This window comes from Lutra lutra, chromosome 5 (assembly GCF_902655055.1).
Source record: "Lutra lutra chromosome 5, mLutLut1.2, whole genome shotgun sequence".
Lineage (NCBI taxonomy): Eukaryota > Metazoa > Chordata > Mammalia > Carnivora > Mustelidae > Lutra > Lutra lutra.
Window position 1 is genome coordinate 5,576,155 of NC_062282.1, and position 19,994 is coordinate 5,596,148.

Here is a 19,994-nt window from a genome sequence, read left to right on the forward strand (position 1 = left end):
GCAGGCACGGCGGGCCTTCCCGCATTTCATTTACTTCCCCTGGTCTGGGGAGACGCATGATGCCAGCAGCAAGACTGGGAAGGAATGTGGCTTGTAAGCTTATACACTCTTTAATGAATACTCTACTGTTTTTTTTCCTTGATGCCCTATAAAAGATGCTATTTTGTGGAGAAGTCCTTATTAAAACTTGTTTGGAGTTTGAGTTCCAAAGGCAAAAGCAGACTCAGCTGCTGGCAGCCCTCTTTCGGGAAGAGCCGGATTCTCCCATGGGCTTGGGTTGGGCAGGGTCGGGGCTGGCAGCCTTGGGAGCAGCAGCGGGCCGGCCGGCCGACACCCCGGGCCAGCTGGGAGCCTGGCTTGCCCCCCCGAGGCTGGGGTATGCGGGTGATGCGAGAGGTCCTCCACCGTGTAGGGTCTGGCTCCTCCGGCCTCACATCTGCCCCCGGGACACCACACCGGCCCCTGGGGATCGTGGCGTGTGACTTAGGAGCTGTGGAAGTCCCTTTCCTCCCTCAAGATGGACACAGAATTATAGTTTACAACTGTGTTAGCATCAACATGTGTGTGCCCTTTGACCTTAAGAGCTTATATTTTTTGGTTTTGATTTTAAAAGACATTAAAACACGTTTGTGGACCCTTAGAAGTACTAGGGGACCCAGACGCTGTGTCTGCTGTGCTGCATGGGGAAGTCACCCTCAGCCCAGACAAGGCACTTCTCGGCGATGGGGACCCCGAAATTTAAAAAAAAAAAAAAGTATATGTGATAGAGACTCCAGTATTTAAGACCCGAAATGGTATCAGGTATATCTGTCCTGGAGCCAGCATGACGGGACCTTGTCCCGTCTTTGTCTTGCTTCCAGTTAGAGCCGCTCTGAGACAAGGGCAGGGAGAGGCCAGGCAGTGCCGCTTCCCACCGCTTTCCGATCCTTTACGTGTCTTCACGTGCTAAGTTTCACTTCACCGTCATGTCTGTTTTCACATCATTTTCAGTCTCTCTGGAGACACGAGGGCCAATGAAGTCGATGATTGCTTCTCCCCGGACGGGGTTGATGGAGTAAGTGACCGGTCGTGCAGGACAGCGGCCGTCCCGGCGACCTAGGGGCAAGCTCTGTGTCCACAGTTCAGTCCATTAGGAGCGGTTTAACATTAAGTGGGATTTCCCGGCTCTGTGCCTGTGGCAGGTGGTGGCGATCTCAGGTTGGGTGTCCCCAGAGGACATGCGGTCACGACCCTGAGCCCATTTATTTGTGGGGTTGCAGCGTGGGGAGCTCTCGCCCCTGCGGCACTGCCGAGACCCTTTGCCCTCATTGCGGTGAGGCCGAGGGTGTGGGTGCAACTCGGCATCTAATCACGGGCAATGACTGCCGTGGCGGGGGAGTGAGAACTCCCCATTGGCTCCTCCTGTCTCCCGCCAGTTCTGGAAACGCACATGCCTTCGGCCCCTTGGTCTCGCTCGCCGTCTGCTGCGGGGGACCCCAGCCGTCCCCCCCGCCCCACTCCCCAGCTTCACCAGCTCTGGCGGCTCATTTCCGTTCTTGGGGTTTCTTTTTCCTCACCTGTGGAATAGCGCAGACACCATGCCCCACACGGGGGTGTTGTAAGTACATGATGTGGTTGTGTGTTGCTCTGTGTTGCGGTCGCCGTGGTGGTTGTCTCTTCCCCAGGCGTCTGGTAGAGTGTGTGATGGTGGCGGAGAATGGGAAGCGTGGTCAGCTGAGCCCTGCCGGCGGGCTCAGGGCCCTTTCCTTGCCTCAATGTTAATCTAGAGTCTGGGAGCTCTTTGGTGGATCTGCTGTGCCTCCCCGTGTCCCTGGGGTTAGGGGTTTGGTATCGGGTGAGGCCAGAGCTGGCGCTGCTGATGGGGTGGCGTGAGCCCCATACCCATGGGCACAGGGGAAGAGCTCACCGGGCTCTGGGATTTGGAAGAAGCGCCCCACAAGTCCCGGATCTTACCATCTCTGCTCTTCTGAAGCCCCCCCTGGAAGTTCTTAGGGTTCTGCCCATCTGGGTTCTTGGATTGAGGTGCGTCGGTAGCTCCCCATGTTCAGATGAGGGATAGAGACCTTCGGTGGGTTCCAGCCCACAGGGAGTGCTGTGCGTGGCCACCTCCTGGGAGTGCTTTGCCAGAGCAAGAGCCTGGATCCATGCCATGGTAACTCAGGGAAGCACCACGTCTGCCACACTGAGCGGACATTGCATAGAATGGAAATAGTGTTCCTTTTGTGCGTGTGTGGCTAGAAAGGAATAGAGGGAGAAGGAGCCTTACTGTGCAGAAGGGGACCTCAGAAAATGCGTCAGGGGCGAATGCTGCTGGCTCATTTTCTTTTTGCCACTGGAGCACCGGCGAAGTGGGGAGGTCTGCCAGCAAAACGGCACATTCTTCCAGTGTTTCCTGCTCTCTTGTGCCTATACTTAGTACTTTCTGACCCTTTTCTCTTAACCTGTGATCCCATTAAAACATTAATTGTCATGCATTAAAATAAAAGCTCATCACTTGAGAAACTCAGACCGTTATTTAGATTTTTAAATAAAACATTTCAAACCCATTTGGAAGCCTTAATTTTCTAAGGCGAGGGCATTTCTGGTCCTCTGATTCAGGCAGTGAAGTTGCTGGTCTTATTTTTACCCTGATAGTAAATATTCTTACACTCACTTTTGAATAAAATCCATTTCTCCATTTATCAGGGAAAATCTAAATTTGACGGTGTTGCTGTTTTACATAATTTAAATATACAATACTGGGTTATTTCTATAGAGAAACATAATGATTTAATGGGAAATTTAAATTCAGACGTTCAGACCCTTCTACTTCTGGAATGATTTTTACAGCTCAATCTACTGGACATTGATTCATGTTGAAGACATTTGAGGACATGAACCGTGGGTATCACGTGTTGCTAAAATTGTGCCTTTGCAATATTTTCCTTCCTCTTAGGAAGTTGAAGACCACGTGGCATTTTTAATAACGGTCCCGACAGCCCTGGCGATTTTCTTCGCGATCTTCATCCTCGTCTGCATCGAGTCCGTGTTTCAGAAGCTGCTCCGTCTTTTCTCTCTGGTGATATGGCTGTGCCTCGTGGCCATGGGGTACCTGTTCATGTGCTTTGCAGGCACCGTCTCTCCCTGGGACCAGGTATGGTGTTAAAATGCTGTTCGTGTTTCCTTTATGTGCTTTGATTGATGACATACTTGGTTCTGCAAACCTGACCCTAAACTGGAAACAGGAGACCTGTGGCCGAGAGGAAGGTCTTTTGAATTAGCCCCGTTAGTGTGGCTTCATGGCTGAAGTCACTCCACACCCTCTTGGACTTCTCAGACCTGCCAGCAGTGAGGGTGCGGGCCCGGGTCTCTCCTTGTCACTTGGTTGAGATGATCGGGTCCGGGTGTACTCCTCGTGCTGCACTTGGCTGCATGGTCTCCTGCCTTCTGAGTTCTCTATTATTCCGGGATCCCTCTGGGATCGGAGCCGTACCTGTCACTGTCAGACACGGGTTTTTGCCTTGGACTCTTTATCCATTACCAGATCTTCCTCCTTACACACAGACTTCTGTGACACTGATTTTATATCAGCCTGATTTCGTCATGTCAGTAGGATGGTTTCATGCACCTACTGGAAACCCATTGTTCTTCATGTTGACCCTGGGAGGTTCTTGGCTCAGGAAATCGCTACACCGGAGGCTGTTAGCGCTTTAGGACTCCCCACTGTGTGCTGCCACGTGGATGCACGCGCTGGACTGCCTGAGGAAGCCCTGGGTTGTCTCCGGGGCAGGGCTGGGCTGCAGGCAGGATATACAAGCTGCCAGCTTGGAGCTCGTAATCAAAGCCACGGGGTTCTGCAGCCATCCAGGAAGAGAGTGCATTGGGCGGTGAGCGGGCTGTCACAGAGTTGGTGGGGACATCAGAGTGAGGGGTGAGTAGGAAAGGAACAGGGGCCAGAAGTGGGTAGAGGAGAAAGCATTAGGAGACCAAGACCAGTAGGGAGAATTCCTACTGGAGAGGAGAGGAGAGATTCAAGAGGGCAGCGGACAGAACGGCTTAAGTGCCAGGGCCGGGGGAGAGCGCCGCCGCTCCACCGTAGTTGGAGAGAGCCCCGGGTGAGGTTTCCAGCAGGTTCTGTTAGGAAGCGTGACAGGGTTCTGCCTCGTTGCCTCAGCCAAGCCATCATCCTGTTTTGGCCTCAGTTTCTCTTGCAAAGGGAGAGGTTTGGACTAAGTCAACTCCGCTTGGTCTCTCTGGCTCTGAAGGACACTGTTGTGACAGAAGAGATGATGGTGCTGCTGTCCCTTTCTGCTGCTTCCCTGGTCAGGGAGTTTCCCAGGCCAATGTCCCCATCACTGTCCCCTTCAGGGCCCTGGTAGGGCTGGGTATGCACCCCAGGCTCCCAGCACCTTCCGGCCCCACCTCCCCTCTGTCTGCACGCCGTGCTCTGGCCTCACGCACACATGGGACAGAAACGGGGCACCAGCCAACAGTGGGACCCACCCAGGGGCCTGGGAATGCACCAATGCCACCTCCTTTAATGGTATAACTTTATGAGAGGCCTTACCATCTGGAAGGGAAGGATCCTCTGTTTGTTCTTCTGTTTTCCTTTTGTTCCGAATTCTCTGAGTGTGCTTTTCCATATGAATTACAGAATCAGCTCATCATGTCCAGTGAAAACTCCTTTTGAAATCTGGAGTTTTATATTACTATATTATATAACATATGTAATATGTTATAATACATTTGTAATATGTATTATATTTATAATATAAATTATAATTGTATAATATATACAGTTATATAATATGTTAATGATATGGGATTTCTTAGTTTTTGCTTTGAATGATATGAAGTGTCTAGAAAATAATAAAAGCGTACTATAAAAAACACTCAGAGATTTGCTATCATATTGTATTGAGACTTTCCATGGAATGATGTGGTATTTCTGTCCAGTAAGTATGGTTTTCTTTTATGTCTGAACACTTTTTTTTTTCCTGCATAAAATCAGTAGTCATCTTACTTGGACTTGTTCTTAGATATCTAACATTTTTTTTGTTGTTTTATAAAAGGGATTTTTTTTCTAATTATCTTTTCTATTTGGTCAATGTTGATGCATAGGAATACTGTTGTTTTTATGATAATCTGTATTCAGCAATCTCAGGGAATTCTTACTAGCTCTGTTAGTCAATCTGAGGGTCTCAGTTTATCTATATAGACACTGTTATCATCTTAAGATAATTTAAGGTAATTTTTTTCTCCCTTTCAAGTCCTTGAGTCACTCCATTTGCATGCATTGTATTTTCTAATTGTATTCCCCAGGACTTGTAATGCAGAATCGTAGTTTCCAACTAGAGCATCTGTAACTTCACCTGTAATGTTTGCCCTGTTTTTAATATTACAATTTTAATAGAACCAATCAGTCAGGATAAGGACCTCCGACGGGTCTGGAAGGTTCTCCTCCCACGTGTTCTGTGGCTCCCGTGTGACCTTGTAGACCTTGTCAGAGCAGCCTTCCCCGACCTCCTGGTGCCCACCACCTGGCGACACCCCTCACCCTGCTGCAGGTGTTCCATCGCACGTGTGATGAGTGACTGTCCCCCTCTTCTAGGATGGAAACGTCCCGGGGGTGGTGTGCTGTCTTGGCCCTTCCTGTCTTCGAGTGCTCTGCCAAGAGCGGGCTCGCTCCGTGTTTCCATTAATGTGCGGCTATAGTTCTCCAGATTTGTTGTTGGATTTTCTTCTTTTTTTTGTTTTTGGGTCCAATTGTTCTGCTTTTTTATCTTTTGGTTTTTTGACCCTCATTTGGTTTTACTGCTGCTGTCCACCTGCTTTTAAAAAAAATCTCTTGGAGTATCTTACCTCTGTTTCCTCAGTGATCGGTCTCTCCCAGGCACCCAGTTTGGGGGTTAAATGTCTCAGGGTTGGTTATTCTTGTGTGCTTGGATGTTCTTGTTTCCAAGCTCCTGCTGAGTCGGGACGGTCTCACCTCCTCCTCCCCACGTAATCCTCCGCCCTTCTCCCCCCCGCCCCGCCCCCCGCTGGCCCTGGGCTCTGGATGCCTTCCTTGTGCCTCCCGGGCACTGGGCAGAGTTAGCTTATATGTGGAGCCTGGGCCCTGCCGGCATTGCCCAGCTCGCGGCCTGGAGCACAGCCATGTCTGGTCCAAGCTCAGGAAAGGCCCCAGCCAGTCCCGGGGGTCGCAGCTCTCTTTTGGCCACTATGCCTAAGCTGGGGCTTGGTCATGTGTCTCCCTCTCACACGCCTTGCCAGAAGAGGGACACTCGGGCCATGCCTTCTCTGGGGCTTGAAATCCTGCCTCAAACGTTCAGTGCAGTGATTTAAAATGAAATTATTCGGTCCCGTTACCCAAAGCCTCACCTCTGTCGTACCAGCACCACCGATGTTGGCCCCTCAGGGAGCACTAGCCTTCATGGAGCATGGAGGGAGGTTCACTGTGCCGGAGGAGGAGGAGTGCTCAAGGAGTGGATGGCTCCCACGGGCAGGGGTGAGTTCACCATCCTGCCTTGAGGAGGTGCGGGAGTGAGCCTGCATAGACAGAAGGCACAGTCCCCACGGGGCCACTCCCTGCTGACCCCCGCAGCCCTGGGGTTTGCTGACTTGTTGGAGGGACTCCCAGAACTCAGGGCAGGCTGTCGTGGTTGTGGTTCGTGTCAAGGAACGAGGACAGACCGACATCAGCCAAGGGAAGCGTCCAGGAAAACTACCACGTCCGGAGCTTCATGTCCTCTGCCTGCGGAGTCATGGACAGCACTGCCCTCGGCTGCTCAGTGTCCCACGAAACACCGAGTATCACCCACCGGGGCATCCGGGCTGAACCTCTGTGTTCGGGGGTTTCGCTGGGGCAACCTCTGTGTTCGGGGGTTTCGCTGGGGCTCGGTCTCCTCCAGCCGGCAGGGCTGACTTCAGCCTCCAGCCTGGCGCTGCGTCCGAGAGCTCCAGCCCGCAGCCCTCCTAGAGACACCGCTGACCCTGCGTGGCCCCAAGGACGCCCCTGCCCGGATCACGTGTAGACCCTGCTGGCCCAAGCCCGTGGGCCACGGAGACCTTCCAGGGCTGGAGAGATGCTGGAGCCCAGGGCAAAGGGCGAGCCTCTCTCTGGGTGAGATGTGCGCTTCTCCGCCCAGATGATCCAAACATAGAGCCTCATCATCAGAGTCTCCAGGGTCGAGCTCAGAATACCCCCGGCTCACACGCACGTTGTGAGGACGGGCCCAGACCCTGCCCTGTGTGCCCTTCCTGCCAGACCCTCACCGATCCGATCCCCAGATGGCTCCCTGAGGGGGGCACTGTCACACCCCTGCTTTACAAGAAACAAAGGCACAGGGTGACAAGGACCTTGCTCACAGCTGAGCGGCTGGTGCACTGGGGAGCACCTTACCTGATGCCAGAGGCCTCCCGCCCGGGACACAGGCCTCCTCTGCTGGGAGCCATGTCACATCTAGACAGGACGGTAGCCCACGTCTAGAAACAAACCCGATCGTCCCATCTGCTGGGCCCATCCTCCTGTCATCAGTGGGGAGCAGCCAGGGCGGTTGCTGGACGTCCTGCTGCAGAGAGCAGGGCAGCTCCCACCAGAAAACCTCCTCCAGCCCCCATGTCAGGGGTGCCACGTCTGAGACACCCTGGCGTGGTCCAGTGTCATGCCTCAGTGATGCCTTTTAGCCAACCTGAGGAGGAGGAGTCGTGCCACGGGTTGTCTGTCTTGATCAGGCACGAGGACTGATTGGGCAGCATCCAGCCTGAGGAGGTCCGGGTGGGCAGAAGGGTGGTGGGCACCCAGGGGGGTCAGTGGCGCCATGTGGTCAGAGGTGTGGGGAATCCCACAGAAGGGAAGAGAGGAGGCCTTGGGCAGTGTGCCCTCCCGCCCCGACAGGGCACGAGTCTCCCTGCCCGCCTTCTTTGGGTTTGTCTTCCACCCGATCAGGCCCCTCTACATGTCCCCTTCCACCCCGTGCCGCTGGCCACCCGCCCATGGACGTTTGTTCCACGCAGCTGCCTGCCTCCTGAATGAAAAGGAGTGAAAGATGGTATGTTCTTCATGGTTCCAGCAACTCCGAGGGAAGTCGGCGGTACATCGCTGGGTCTGTGGCTCTGGCTGCTTCACTGTGTCATAGGTGGAAGACCCGTGTGCGCGCCTCTGGCCCGGGCTGGTTCGCCAGCACGTCCTTTGCCGGGCTCTGACTTTCCCATTGATAAGTTGGTAGGCGAGAAGGGCAGTACTGTTGCCATTTCCCATCTTATTCTCCTGAGTGGTTTAAAAATACTGGAGCAGTGTTGAACTGAATGTTCATGGAGGCTTATATAAGATATTTGTTTTCTCTGTTCTGTTAGGCGAAGTGGGATCATTTCTTTTTTTTTTTTTTTTTTTTTTTTTTTTTTTTTAAGAAACCAGTGGCCACGAGTACGGGGTGGATCGCTCCCTCTTCAGCACATGCCTGTGCAGTTTTGTAGCATAGCTGTGGTCCCTCTGTCCCTGTGCCAGAGCCTCTGGGACACGGGCCTTCCTGAGAGGTCAGCCCCAGAGGAAGAGACTAAGTGAGGTTCACAGAGAGTGTCTCCAGGCTTTAGGGCTGGAAGTCTGACATCGAGGTATGGGCAAAGCCATTTTCCTTCTGCAGGTTCTAGGGGAGGACGCTTCCTGCCTCTTGTAGCCACGCGCGGCTCCTTGCAGTCCTTGGCATTCCTGGGCATGTAGACATACCGTTCAGTCACACTCCATTCCTGTCCGCGTGTCCCTTCTCTTCTTGTAAGAAGACACCCATCCATCGTGCTGGATTTAGGGCTTCTCGTGGTGATCCCATCCCCAACTCATGATAACCGCCAAGACCCCGTTTCCAAGTATGATCACACTCACAGGTACAGGGCTGGAGGGTACGACTTGAAAATACCCTTTTTGGGGGACACAGCTCAACTCATGACGGCTCTGATTTCACGGGAAGATGCACTGTTTCCTCTCTGGGTTGCAGGAAGCCACCTCCGTCCTGCGTGGCCTGGTGCTCGGGTGTCTGCCCTCCCTTCTTGGAGTCCTCTAACTGCTTTGATGTCAGCCGACACTGAGACCGCAAATCCACCATGGAATTAAATGTATGCCCTTGAGCCCAGTGTGTCGGGAATTAGATACATTCCAGCGTGTGAATATCCTGTTAAAACAAACCCACACTCAGGATCACAAAGAGAAGTTAATCCGACGATCACATGGCCGTGTAAACAACATTGCGAACGAACATTCGTGCCTTAGCTAGGAACACCTCTGCCCGTCTGAATCATGGAAGTGCTTCTTTTGGGCTCCCACATCAATGACATCAAGAAGTTTTTCCTGATGCGTTTTCGTAATGCTTTGGTTTACTTGGTGAAACCCAAGCTTTTAGATGTTTTATGTAACGAATTTCTGGCACGAATGAATGCGTTTCACCTCTGCTGACAGCCCTGACTTAGGAGCCTCCCTCCTGGATGAGAATATCGTTGAGAAGGTGGCAGGAGGGCGGTCCCCCACATGGCTGGCTCCTAGGCAGACAGACGCCGCTTGGCCAAGTGAGGACAAGACAGCTGAGTCGCATTTGCATTTGTCTGCTGTTTCCTGCCCCCACCATCCTAACAGCTCACTGAATAGAGTTAAATGAGGGCTTCCATTCCTGACAGCCCCATGGCAGCCTTGGCACAGGGACCATGCTGAAGTCATTGTATAGATTTGTTAAATTGCCACCAACTTGAAAGGCTGGTAATTTGCTCCAGGAAGAAGACCGCTCCTTAGTTGCATTACTTAAAAGGACACCAGACATTCAGTGTGTGCCCGCGTGTTTGCTTACAAGAGTAGGACATCAGTGTGCAAACATCTGTTTTTTTTTTTTTATTTTTACTGAAAGCAGGACAAATGATCAGAAAGAACGGCTTCTCGTAGGCTGCGAGAATTGGTTTGCTTTTCCTCCAGTGCAGTCCCTTGGAATGCTGCTAAAGAATTTCTTTACCATTGGGAGACCCAGTAGCATGTGAACGGAAAGAGAAATCCAGCTCGGGGAGATCGTGCCTCAGGACCTGAAGCTCCCATCTCTAAGCTTTTGTGCACCAGTGAGGCTTCTCAGGGGCGTTGTACGCTCACTATGAAAAAGGACACACCTGAGAAGAATGAAAATGTTATGCCAATAATTGTCTCCTTCTAGCAGCAAAAGATGAGGCTTTTTCTAACAATGTATTGTTGTTGTTTTAATGGCAGAGGATGCATTTTAAGGGAATTTTAAGGAAGGAAATTTAAGGAAGCACATCACCGTCGGACCCAGCCTGAAGTGTAGGTGTTTTGAGATCCTGCACATTTCTGGCGGCTGTGTGCGGAGGTGGCGTTTCTGTCTTCTCCCTACTGTTAGTTCCCAGCCAGAGTGAGGGGACCATCACCCTGGCTGTGCCATGCTCTGGGAACTTACCGCAACCCTCTCTGGCCGTCCCCAGCCAGAGCCCTGACCGTGCCCGAATAGACCATTCTGCCGGGGCTTGCAGAATAGTCTCTCTGCCTCGTCCTCTCTTTCTCCTCCTGTGCTTTTCTTTGAGGAGCACAGACCTGGGTCCTGAAGATGGGCATTTTTATTAGACTCTTGTCTGGAAATGAAGCACGCACTGCCCTTCTCATTTCTGCATTTCTGGAATATCTGCCCCACTCACGCCACATCCCTGTACATTTTACAGACTGAGCGGTCTTGGGAACATGTTTGTTCGGGCTCCGTTCCCAGCGTGCAGCCGGGGTCGTCTGTGTGGGGATCACAGTGCAGAGAGTCATGCAGATACTGAACACACATACACGTCCCCTGCCTGTCTGCTCACCTCCTCCACTTTCATAGTGATAGAAAATACTTCTTCCCTGTGCCGGGCAGTAGTCAGTGACTTTATCCATAACTTATTTGATCTCTACCCCACTCTGAAGTAAGTACCGTTATTGCTTGCAATTTGCAGGTGAGAACATGAACACCCAGAGAGGTTAAGCTTCCTGCCCAAAGTCACACAGCTAGGGAGACAGACAGAATCTGAACGTAGCATTCTGGCACCAGGATCACTGTGCGTCATGGTTCTGTGCTCCTTGCTATTGAGAAGGTGGGGTGTTTCCTGTCCTGCCTCAGCAAATGACAGGATGATTGTGATGAGGAAGGGACATATTTGGAAATTCTGAATTGTTCTGTCTGAGCCCCTTTTGGGGTTAAATGTTATTTGGAAAAACTTCATAGAGAGAAGCCGGTACTTAGAGATGCCATAAAGTTGATCGGATCATTGTTTCAAGTTGTCAGCAGATGCTCCCAGTTGAAGGGCGTAGGTGTCACATTCCTCAGAGGAATCAAGAGAAATGGGGCATCCTTGACTCGAGAAGTAAATGTCCATGTATATATATGAGCCAGTATTTTCGTTTGGGAATTAGTGACTGCTTTTATGCTGAGGTTAACGTTGCTTCCTTATAGATTCCTTGTAATTTCACTTCTTTCTGCTGGTTTTCTCTTCTGGTCCATTCTTAGTCCCTGTGTACCTGCACAGAGGCCCTTTCCTCCCTTTATGAAAAACCCTCAGACTCCAAGGGCCCTGGAAGGGCATTTGCCAGGATGCCAGCTCAGGGCTCAGAGGCCCGTCCAGCCTGGTACAGTTTCCCCCTGAGCTGCATGGGCTCTGGGTTCCATCTGCGACCTTATTTGAAGTCCGCGTAGGATGGCTCTCATGCTCCTGGCTGGCAGGGTGGAGGGCGGCCACCGTCACGAGGAGGCCGGCACTGTGTATAGAGCTCAGGGCATCTGGAAACACTACCTGGAGAAGTCACCGTGACACTGAAAGAAGTCATGCCTGCAATCTGGAGTTTGTCGTGTTTTCGTGAAAGAGCTGGAATTTTATGAGGCAGGAAGAGAGTTCTGTGGACTTCCAGAACATCTGTTACTGGCTCGGTTTAAATGGAGACACCTTGGCTGTTGGCTGTGTGAGAGCTTGCCGCATTCAGTGTTTGTGAATGACTTTGGGAGAGGTTGTGTTTGTGATGGAACGCCAGCTACCTTGTGCTTGTAATCGAGTGGGACGCGGTTGTTAGATCCAGAGGAACGCGGGGACCCGGGCGTCATACAGCCTGTCCGTGTCAGGTGGGGGCCGTGTGCGGGCCCATGCGTGCCTGCTGGGGTGCTGCCAGCACGACAGGGAGTGAATTCTGGACTCCAGGCTGGAGCAGCAAGTTCTCAGGAGAAAATAAATCCAGAGTTTAAATATTTCCTATTCAGAGTTGCTTAGCAACACCTCACTTAGCTTCCCCAGCATTCAGTATTTCAGATTTCCTCTTCTCAGCAGCCACTAATCCCATCCTCACCCGACTGAAGGAGGGGAACGAGGTGTATACCCCCAGACCAAGTAAGAGGTTTGCATGGAGACTCTACAGTAAACTTTTAGATTAGGGATGAACAAATAATTGGGGCAAACAGGTGAATACTATATTTTCCATCATCAGCGTGAGATTTTTCCTTTCATTCCATAGTTCTAATGCTTTATGAATGTGTGTGTGTGTGTGTATCTTCTGAATGTAATTTTCTTATTTGTAGAGTGGACTGAAGTATTTTCAGGTCCTCCAGGTACTGATGGACTGTATGTCTTGTCCACTGGGTCACTAGCCCCCTCCGCCTGGGGCTTTGTGGATCTCTCTGTTTCTAACCCCCAGCCCAGCAGCCAGGGTGGTGGACACACAGGGGCAGGCAGGGTACCAGTCACGCTGGGAAAGGTTGATGATGTGCTGGCTGAGGAGCAAGGGGGAGGTGGAGGGGGGAGGAGAGAGGAGGAAGGATCCATTTCTGCCTAAAGATGATCTATTTAGTGTTTTCAAGCCCTGCTCTGGCCCAATGGAGTCTTTCTTCTAGGTTTTTCTCTCCAAAGGTTTGTGTTCCCTGCTGGGGATGATAGCAAGAATAAAACATTTCCCTGAGATTCACATCATTTTCTTTTTAGACGTTATGACCTCAGAATGGAGTTTATAATCATTTCCACATCTCAGCTTCACCACCATAAAATAGGGGCATTTCTCTCTGCTTCTGGGATGTGCCCAGATGCCTTCCTCTCCATGAGAGCCACAGCTGCCAGGACTGGCTGTCATGCTGCAGAACGCACTTGGGAGCCATGGCTCCTTGTGGCTGCTATAAAGCTTGTAGCCCACGTGCAAGGGTGTCCCCGGGAACTCTCCAGAGCATTAAGGAGAGGAAATTCGCCAGGAAGGGTGAGCTGACTTCGGTCCCCGGGGAACGTGCAGCCTGGGGCAGTTTGCAGAGTTCGGTGCCATATCAGTGTCTCAGGTACCACGGATTGAGTGGCTTGGGACAGTACACCTGTCTTGCCCTCCAGTTCTAGAGGTCACCGGTCCGAAATCAAGGTATGGCAGGGCCACGCTCGCTCTGACATCAGAGGAGAGCCCTTCCTCACGTCTTGCCAGCTTCTCGTGGTAGGCTGGCCATCGTGGGCATCCCTCTGATGGCCGTTACATAGCCAGCCTCTGCCTCTGTCCTCACGTGGTCCCCTCCCCCCGGGTCCTTCTGTCTTCATGCTGCTGTTTGCTGTAGGGACGTTGGTCATCCTGGGGGCCAGCCTACTCTTGTATGACCTCAGCTTCACCAGTTACATCTGCAGTGACCCCGTTTCCAAATAAGCCCACATTCTGAGGTACTGGGGTTAGGACTTCAACATAGCTTTTTTTTTTTCTTTCCTTTTCTCTTTCTCTCTCTCTCTCTCCTTTTGGCATGGGTGCACGATTTAACCCATCCAAAGTGCGAGGGAACCGAGATGAGAGAAGCTGTGGGTCTTATCTCTACTTGCTCATGGTGGATGTAAAACACACATTACCTTGTCCATGCTCACAGCTGCTGCATGAGACATGGACCCTGTGCAAAATGCGCATGCGGGGCCCCTGGTTCAAGGTTCACTGTTAGGATTTCAAGACGGTCTCTCCAGGGTTGTCAGAACCACTGTAGTTCCCTCTAAGTGAGGGTCCTGTGTGTCCACACAGGTGCGTGTGCTGGCACCTGGGGCTGGGAGGGCTGCGAAGTGGTCTCCGTTTTGAAGGCTCAGAGATGCAGCTGTTGGTGGCAGGTTGATGGTGGTGTGAGACTTCGAGCTCTTCCTGTCCCCCGGCTTTGCTTCAGAGAGGGGATGATGCTGGGGAGACACAAGCATCCTTCCGGTGTGGGGAGTGGTCCACACCTCAGAGGGAGTCAGTGAGAAAAGAAGGTGGGAGAAATTAGGAGAGATTTTGAAAGGGTCACTTATCACTGCTTTTGGGGGGGACCCAAAAACCCAGGGAGGGAAAAAAAAACACCAAAAACCCAGAACAGAACAGAAAGCCGTCCTAAGCCAAAGGTGGAGTTTTTTGGCCAAATAAATGTTTTAGCTTTGCCACACGTGATTGATGACTGCTTTCATTCGGTTGTTCAAATTCAGCTTTTGTTTTAAAGAGCAGCGTTTGTTCTTGTGGCTCTGTTAATATATAGCAGTCTCTCTGAGTACAGATTGTGTTACATTTATTTTGTCATAAGCTGGTTTAATAATTTTGCTGTCTAATAAATTCAGAGCTGAGATTAATAAGCATACTTGTAAAATCATCCGTGTGATAATTCTACTCAAAGGAGGATGGCATTTTGAATGCCCAGTTCGAAATACCAATGAAGTAATAGAGACTCAGTTTACCTTCCTATCTTAACTAAAAAACGGGACAGATACAGTAAATGATGGTTTTGAGACACAGGCTAAGGGATACTACAGGGAAGTGACCTTCAAAGGAAGGGAAATAAAAGTGGGGGTTCTATGATTGCCCCGGCTTCCTGCCTCAAAAGCGCCTCCAGCCCCAGCACAGGGAGGCAGGACCCAAACAGAGCTCAGTGGTTTCATGAAGTTGAAGAAACAGAGTTCAGAGTTTGGGGAGGTAAATGCACTGGAATTCTCAGGATAGGAAACCAAAGAGATGAGAGAGTGACAGAGAGAGAGAGAGAGAGAGAGAGAAAGCTCTGGAGGCTTGTGGGTGGTCCTGTGAAGTCTCCACTAAGTACCAGTTAGCCCATGCAGTGGAAGGAACCTACAGTGTCCGAGAGCCTCCAGGAAGGAGGGGGCCCTCCACACCAGGTATCACTCCATACCAAGGAATGATTCTTGGTCCAGGACTGGGGAGAGCAAGGTGCCAGTGACAGAGCAACACTTCCTAATGTAAAGGGAATCTGTTCATCAAGACCGAGCAGTTTCAAATGCTGTGTACCTCGTAGGAGATTCAAAATGGGTGACATGAAGATCCATAGCCTTATTCCAAGATTGTACCACTCTTCAAAGCTGGTGGGACAGTAAAAAAGTCAACACAGATAGAGGAGATTTTGCAAGTTCTGTCAAACAGGTTGGTCTGATTGATGTTCCTAGAATACTCCATTGAACAATGCAGACCTTATGTTCCCTCAAACACACACTGAGCATTTTTCGAGATAGACCATATTCTTGACTATAAAATTCCCTTTGAGTGTGAGCGGATTACTATCATACAAAGTTTGTCCTTTGACCATAATGGGCTTCGATAGAAATAAGTACCGCAAGGGAATTTGGAAACTCAGTCAGTAATTGGAAACCAAACAACATATTTCTAAATAGCCCATGACTCCGAGAAGAAATTACAAGGGGGATCAGAGAGTATGTTGAACGGAATGACATGAAAATGTGATACCTCACAACTTGGGGGATGTACCCGAAATGGGGCTTGAGGGAACTTATCGTATTGACTATTTATACTACAAAATGTGAAGGGCTCAAATCAGTCACTTAGGCTTTCACCTTCAGAAACTAGAAGAGGTAGTAGAATTTAGAAGAAAGGGAATTAAACAAAGGAGCAGAAAACAATGAAGTTGTAGACAGAAAGACAATAGAGAAAAATCAATGAGACTAAACTGGTTCTTTAAGATGGTCAATAAAAGTGATAAAACTAACCAGACTGATAAGAAATAATGAAATAAGATGAAATTTCCAATTTTAGGAATATTAGAGGGATAGTCACTATAAGTCCTACAGTGTTTAAAAGGTAAAAGAAATGTTATGAACAGCTTTTTTGCCAACAAATCCCATAATCTAGATAAAGGGGAAATATTCCTTGAAAAACAGAGCTCGTTTAAGAAGGAATGGATAGCCTGAATAGCCCTTTGTGTCTAAATAATTTGAATACGTAGTTGAATATCTTTCCACAAAGAAAACTTGGGTTCATATGTCTCTCCTGGTGAGTTCTCACCAAAATTTTAGGATAAAATAAATCCAATACTACACTGATTCTTCCACAAAATAGAAGAGGGAACATTTCCTGTATCATGTCATGAAGTCACCGTTACTCTGATACCCAAACCAAAGACCTTACGAGGAAAGAAAACTAAGACCAAAACGGTCATGAAAAAGAAAATAAAGTATATATTATATATATGAATATATTTTATAGGTAAAATATAGTATGACCAAATGAAGTTTATCTCAAGAATTCAAAGTTGGTTTAACATTAACAAAATCAGTGGTGTGATTTGTCACATGAACGTGATTTCAGTAAACGTTGGTACTCTCATATCTGGAGATGCAGAAGGGGCATTTGCCACAGTTCGACAGTTCTTCATGGAGTGTCTCTCAGCAGGCTAGGATATAAGGAACCACCTCAAACTGATTCAAGGCAACTGTGAAAAAGTGTAGCATTGTTCCTGATTGTGAAAGCCTCAACGCCGTCCCCCTACGATCCCGAGTAAGGTCAGGGTCGATCCCTCCCACCATGGTGGTCTCCTCAACACTGTACAGACATCCTTGCTAGTGTAGACAGCGAGAAGAAGCAGCAAAGGACTTGCAGACTAGAAGATAAGACTTCGGGTGACTGTGTGTGCATGTGTACGTGCACACGTGTCACTGTCTCTTACGGTAGACTGAATCCACATGTGGACACGAGCACTTCCATATTCTGGGTTGAGAGATGCTCCCAAGTGAAAACACTTACTTTTAAACACCAAGTATGAAAACAGGAACGTGAACTATTTTATTAATAGTTTAATTTTTTTTTTTTCAGCGTAACAGTACTCATTGTTTTTGCACCACACGCAGTGCTCCATGCAGTCCGTGCCCTCTCCGATACCCACCACCTGGATCCCCCAACCTCCCACCCCCCGCCCCTTCAAAGCCCTCAGGTTGTTTTTCAGAGTCCATAGTCTCTTATTAATAGTTTTTAAAACTCATTCCATGATAAAATGATAATACTTGGGGGAAAGGAGGCTAAATATGAAAAATATGTGTTGTTAAAATCAAATTACCTACTTTTAATGTGACTGCGAAAAACCTTAATATTACGTACATGGCCTGCATTCTGTGTGTGCATGGAATATTGATGTGGATTGAAAATCCTGTGGAACCTGAAAACACTACTGGAGCCAGTAAGTGGCTTTAGTGAGGTTACAGTTTACAGGGCTGAGATACAGAAATACATTGTGTTCCTGTATATTAGAACCTTCCAATCAGAAAATTTAAAAAAAATGCCATTCAGCACAGATTCAAAAATATAAAATACTTAGGAATAAATTTGCATAAATGTGTATAACTGTTCTACGTAGAAAACTGAAACGTTGTGGACAGAAATTAAAGAACACGTAGAGAGAGGTACGGTCTGTTCATGGGCCCAAAGAGTTGACATTCTTGTTGCCGGTCCTGCCCGAGCTGCCCACTGTAGCTCTGGTGGGTCCCAGTGAAAATCCCAGCAAGCTTGTTTATAGGGAGTCACGAGCAGATTCTAGCGTGTGGATGGACATGTGGGACCCCTAGGATAGTCAAAACAGATTTGAGAAAGCAGAGCATGGAGAGGTGACCCTATTGGATTGAGGACATCTGATCAAGCTACAGTAATCTGCATAGTGTAACAACACACACTTAGGCCAGTGGGATTCAATAGCTTGTCCAGAAATAGTCCCACACGTATACACGGTCAATTTATATTTTTGACTGTGTTCCAGGCCAGTTCAGTGGGGAAAGTGTAAACTTTTCAACAGTAGCTGCTGAAAACTTTGCCTGTGTGCAAAAAAAGTGAACTTTCACCCAGAGCTCATGCAGTGCATAAAAATGAACTGGAAATGGATTGTAGACTTAAAATATAGTTCTAAACTATGACATTTGTAGAAAAAAACATGAAAGGAGATCTTGGTACCCTTAGATTAAATTGTGACCTATTAAAGGGAAAAAAATTGGTAGGATTTGATCAAAATTAAAAAGCTTTTAAAAAATTAATTTTTTGGGGGACGCCTGGGTGGCTCAGTTGGTTGGGCAGCTGCCTTCGGCTCAGGTCATGATCCCAGTGTCCTGGGATCGAGTCCCACATCAGGCTCCTTGCTCTGCAGGGAGCCTGCTTCTCCCTCTGCTTCTGCCTGCCATTCTGTCTGCCTGTGCTTGCTCTCTCTCCCTCTCTGAGACAAATAAATAAGTAAAATCTTAAAAAAAAATTAATTTTTTTTAATTAAAATCTTTTTTTTTTCAGCATAACAGTATTCATTGTTTTTGTACCACACCCAGTGCTCCATGCAATCCGGGCCCTCTCCAATACCCACCACCTGGTTCCCCCAACCTCCCACCCCCCGCCCCTTCAAAGCCCTCAGCTTGTTTTTCAGAGTCCATAGTCTCTCATGGTTCACCTCCCCTTCCAATTTCCCCCAACTCCCTTCTCCTCTCTAACTAATTAAAAGCTTTTATTACTCAAAGGCACTGTGAAGAAAGTGACCAGGTACAAAACACATGTCATACCTGACAGGACTTGTACTTCGGGTGTATAAACAGATCCTTACAACCCAATTTTACCTACTTTTTAAAAGACTTTATTTTTATTTTTTGAAGTAGTCTCACAGCCAGTATGGGGCTCAAACTTATAACCCTGAGATCAAGAGTTTCATACTCTATCAACTGAGTCTGCCAGGCACCCCCCACTCACTATACCTCAGTAAAGGTGTGAAAATGGTGTGTGTGGGTTTGTAGCATGGAAAGAATTTTCACATAGTCCATTTCACATTATTGATACAGAGATTTTATGATTTGTCAAAAACATGTAGCAGGTCTAAGGGTAGAACCCACTGCTCCTTCCCTCTTTTCTTGCATTCACACGTGTTGGTTTGCCAGGTCTTGGCCATGTCTCCTCCTTGCCTTTATAATGGTTAAGCTCCGGAGAGCGGGGATCCTTAAGGAGATAAAAGTCATTCTAAGAGATTGGCAGTATTTCCATTTTTACCAAGTCTGAGGAGGAGATGATTCCTTGAGCAAAGATCGATTACCTATTAAACTTTTTAAAAGACGGGCAGATCAATTGCTGAATCATTTGAAATTCAATTTCCGTTCATCCTGTTTTTTTAAAAGAATATTTTCCATTTTTTGGAAAGATTCTATTTATTTATTTGAGACAGAGATAGCAACCGAGAGAGCATGAGCAGGGAGGGGAGGGAGGAGCAGGCTCCCCGCTGAGCAGGGAGTCCACCGTGGGGCTCGATCGCAGGACTCTGGAATTGGGACCTGAGCGGAAGGCAGATGCTTAACTGAGCCACTCAGGTCCCCCAAGAATGTTTTCCATTGAACGTGATATACACATACAAAATGCCTAGGTCATCATCTGTATTTTCTGTAATGCTCTTGCTATGCAAACATCACTTTTATTACTTTCTCCCCCCAACTGGGGATATTGCAGAAGAACTAAATATGCCGAGAGGCATAAAAACAGATGCATCACTCGGTAGGTTGTGAAACAATGAAGTGACATTGCCTTCTGAGAGAGAGACAGACTTATTTTCTCGTAGGAGGGAAATAAATGGGAGTATATTATAAAATAAAAAAATAATCAAGTCTCACTTTGTCCTTTTAGCTCAGACGTGGGTCAGCCGACCAAGGCGTCGGAGGGAGAGCTCCCCAAGACCCTGTCTTGTGCGGTAGAGGGGATCAGCATGGGGTCAGCTGGCGTAGACTATTCGGCAGGTGGAAAAATGAATATA

General features: G+C 48.8%; 1 protein-coding gene across 2 annotated transcripts in view; it reads left to right on the forward strand.

Annotated features, from left to right (window-relative positions):
• ADCY2 (adenylate cyclase 2) overlaps positions 1 to 19,994 on the forward strand; it is a 422,161-nt gene that overhangs the window by 18,974 nt on the left and 383,193 nt on the right. For both annotated transcript variants that reach the window (XR_007127384.1, XM_047729460.1), the window contains exon 2: positions 2,936 to 3,133. Coding sequence is in view for 1 of the 2 variants with exons in the window: in XM_047729460.1 (XP_047585416.1) it covers positions 2,936 to 3,133 (198 nt within the window). In the remaining variant the exon portion in view is untranslated. The remainder of the gene's footprint in view (positions 1 to 2,935; positions 3,134 to 19,994) is intronic.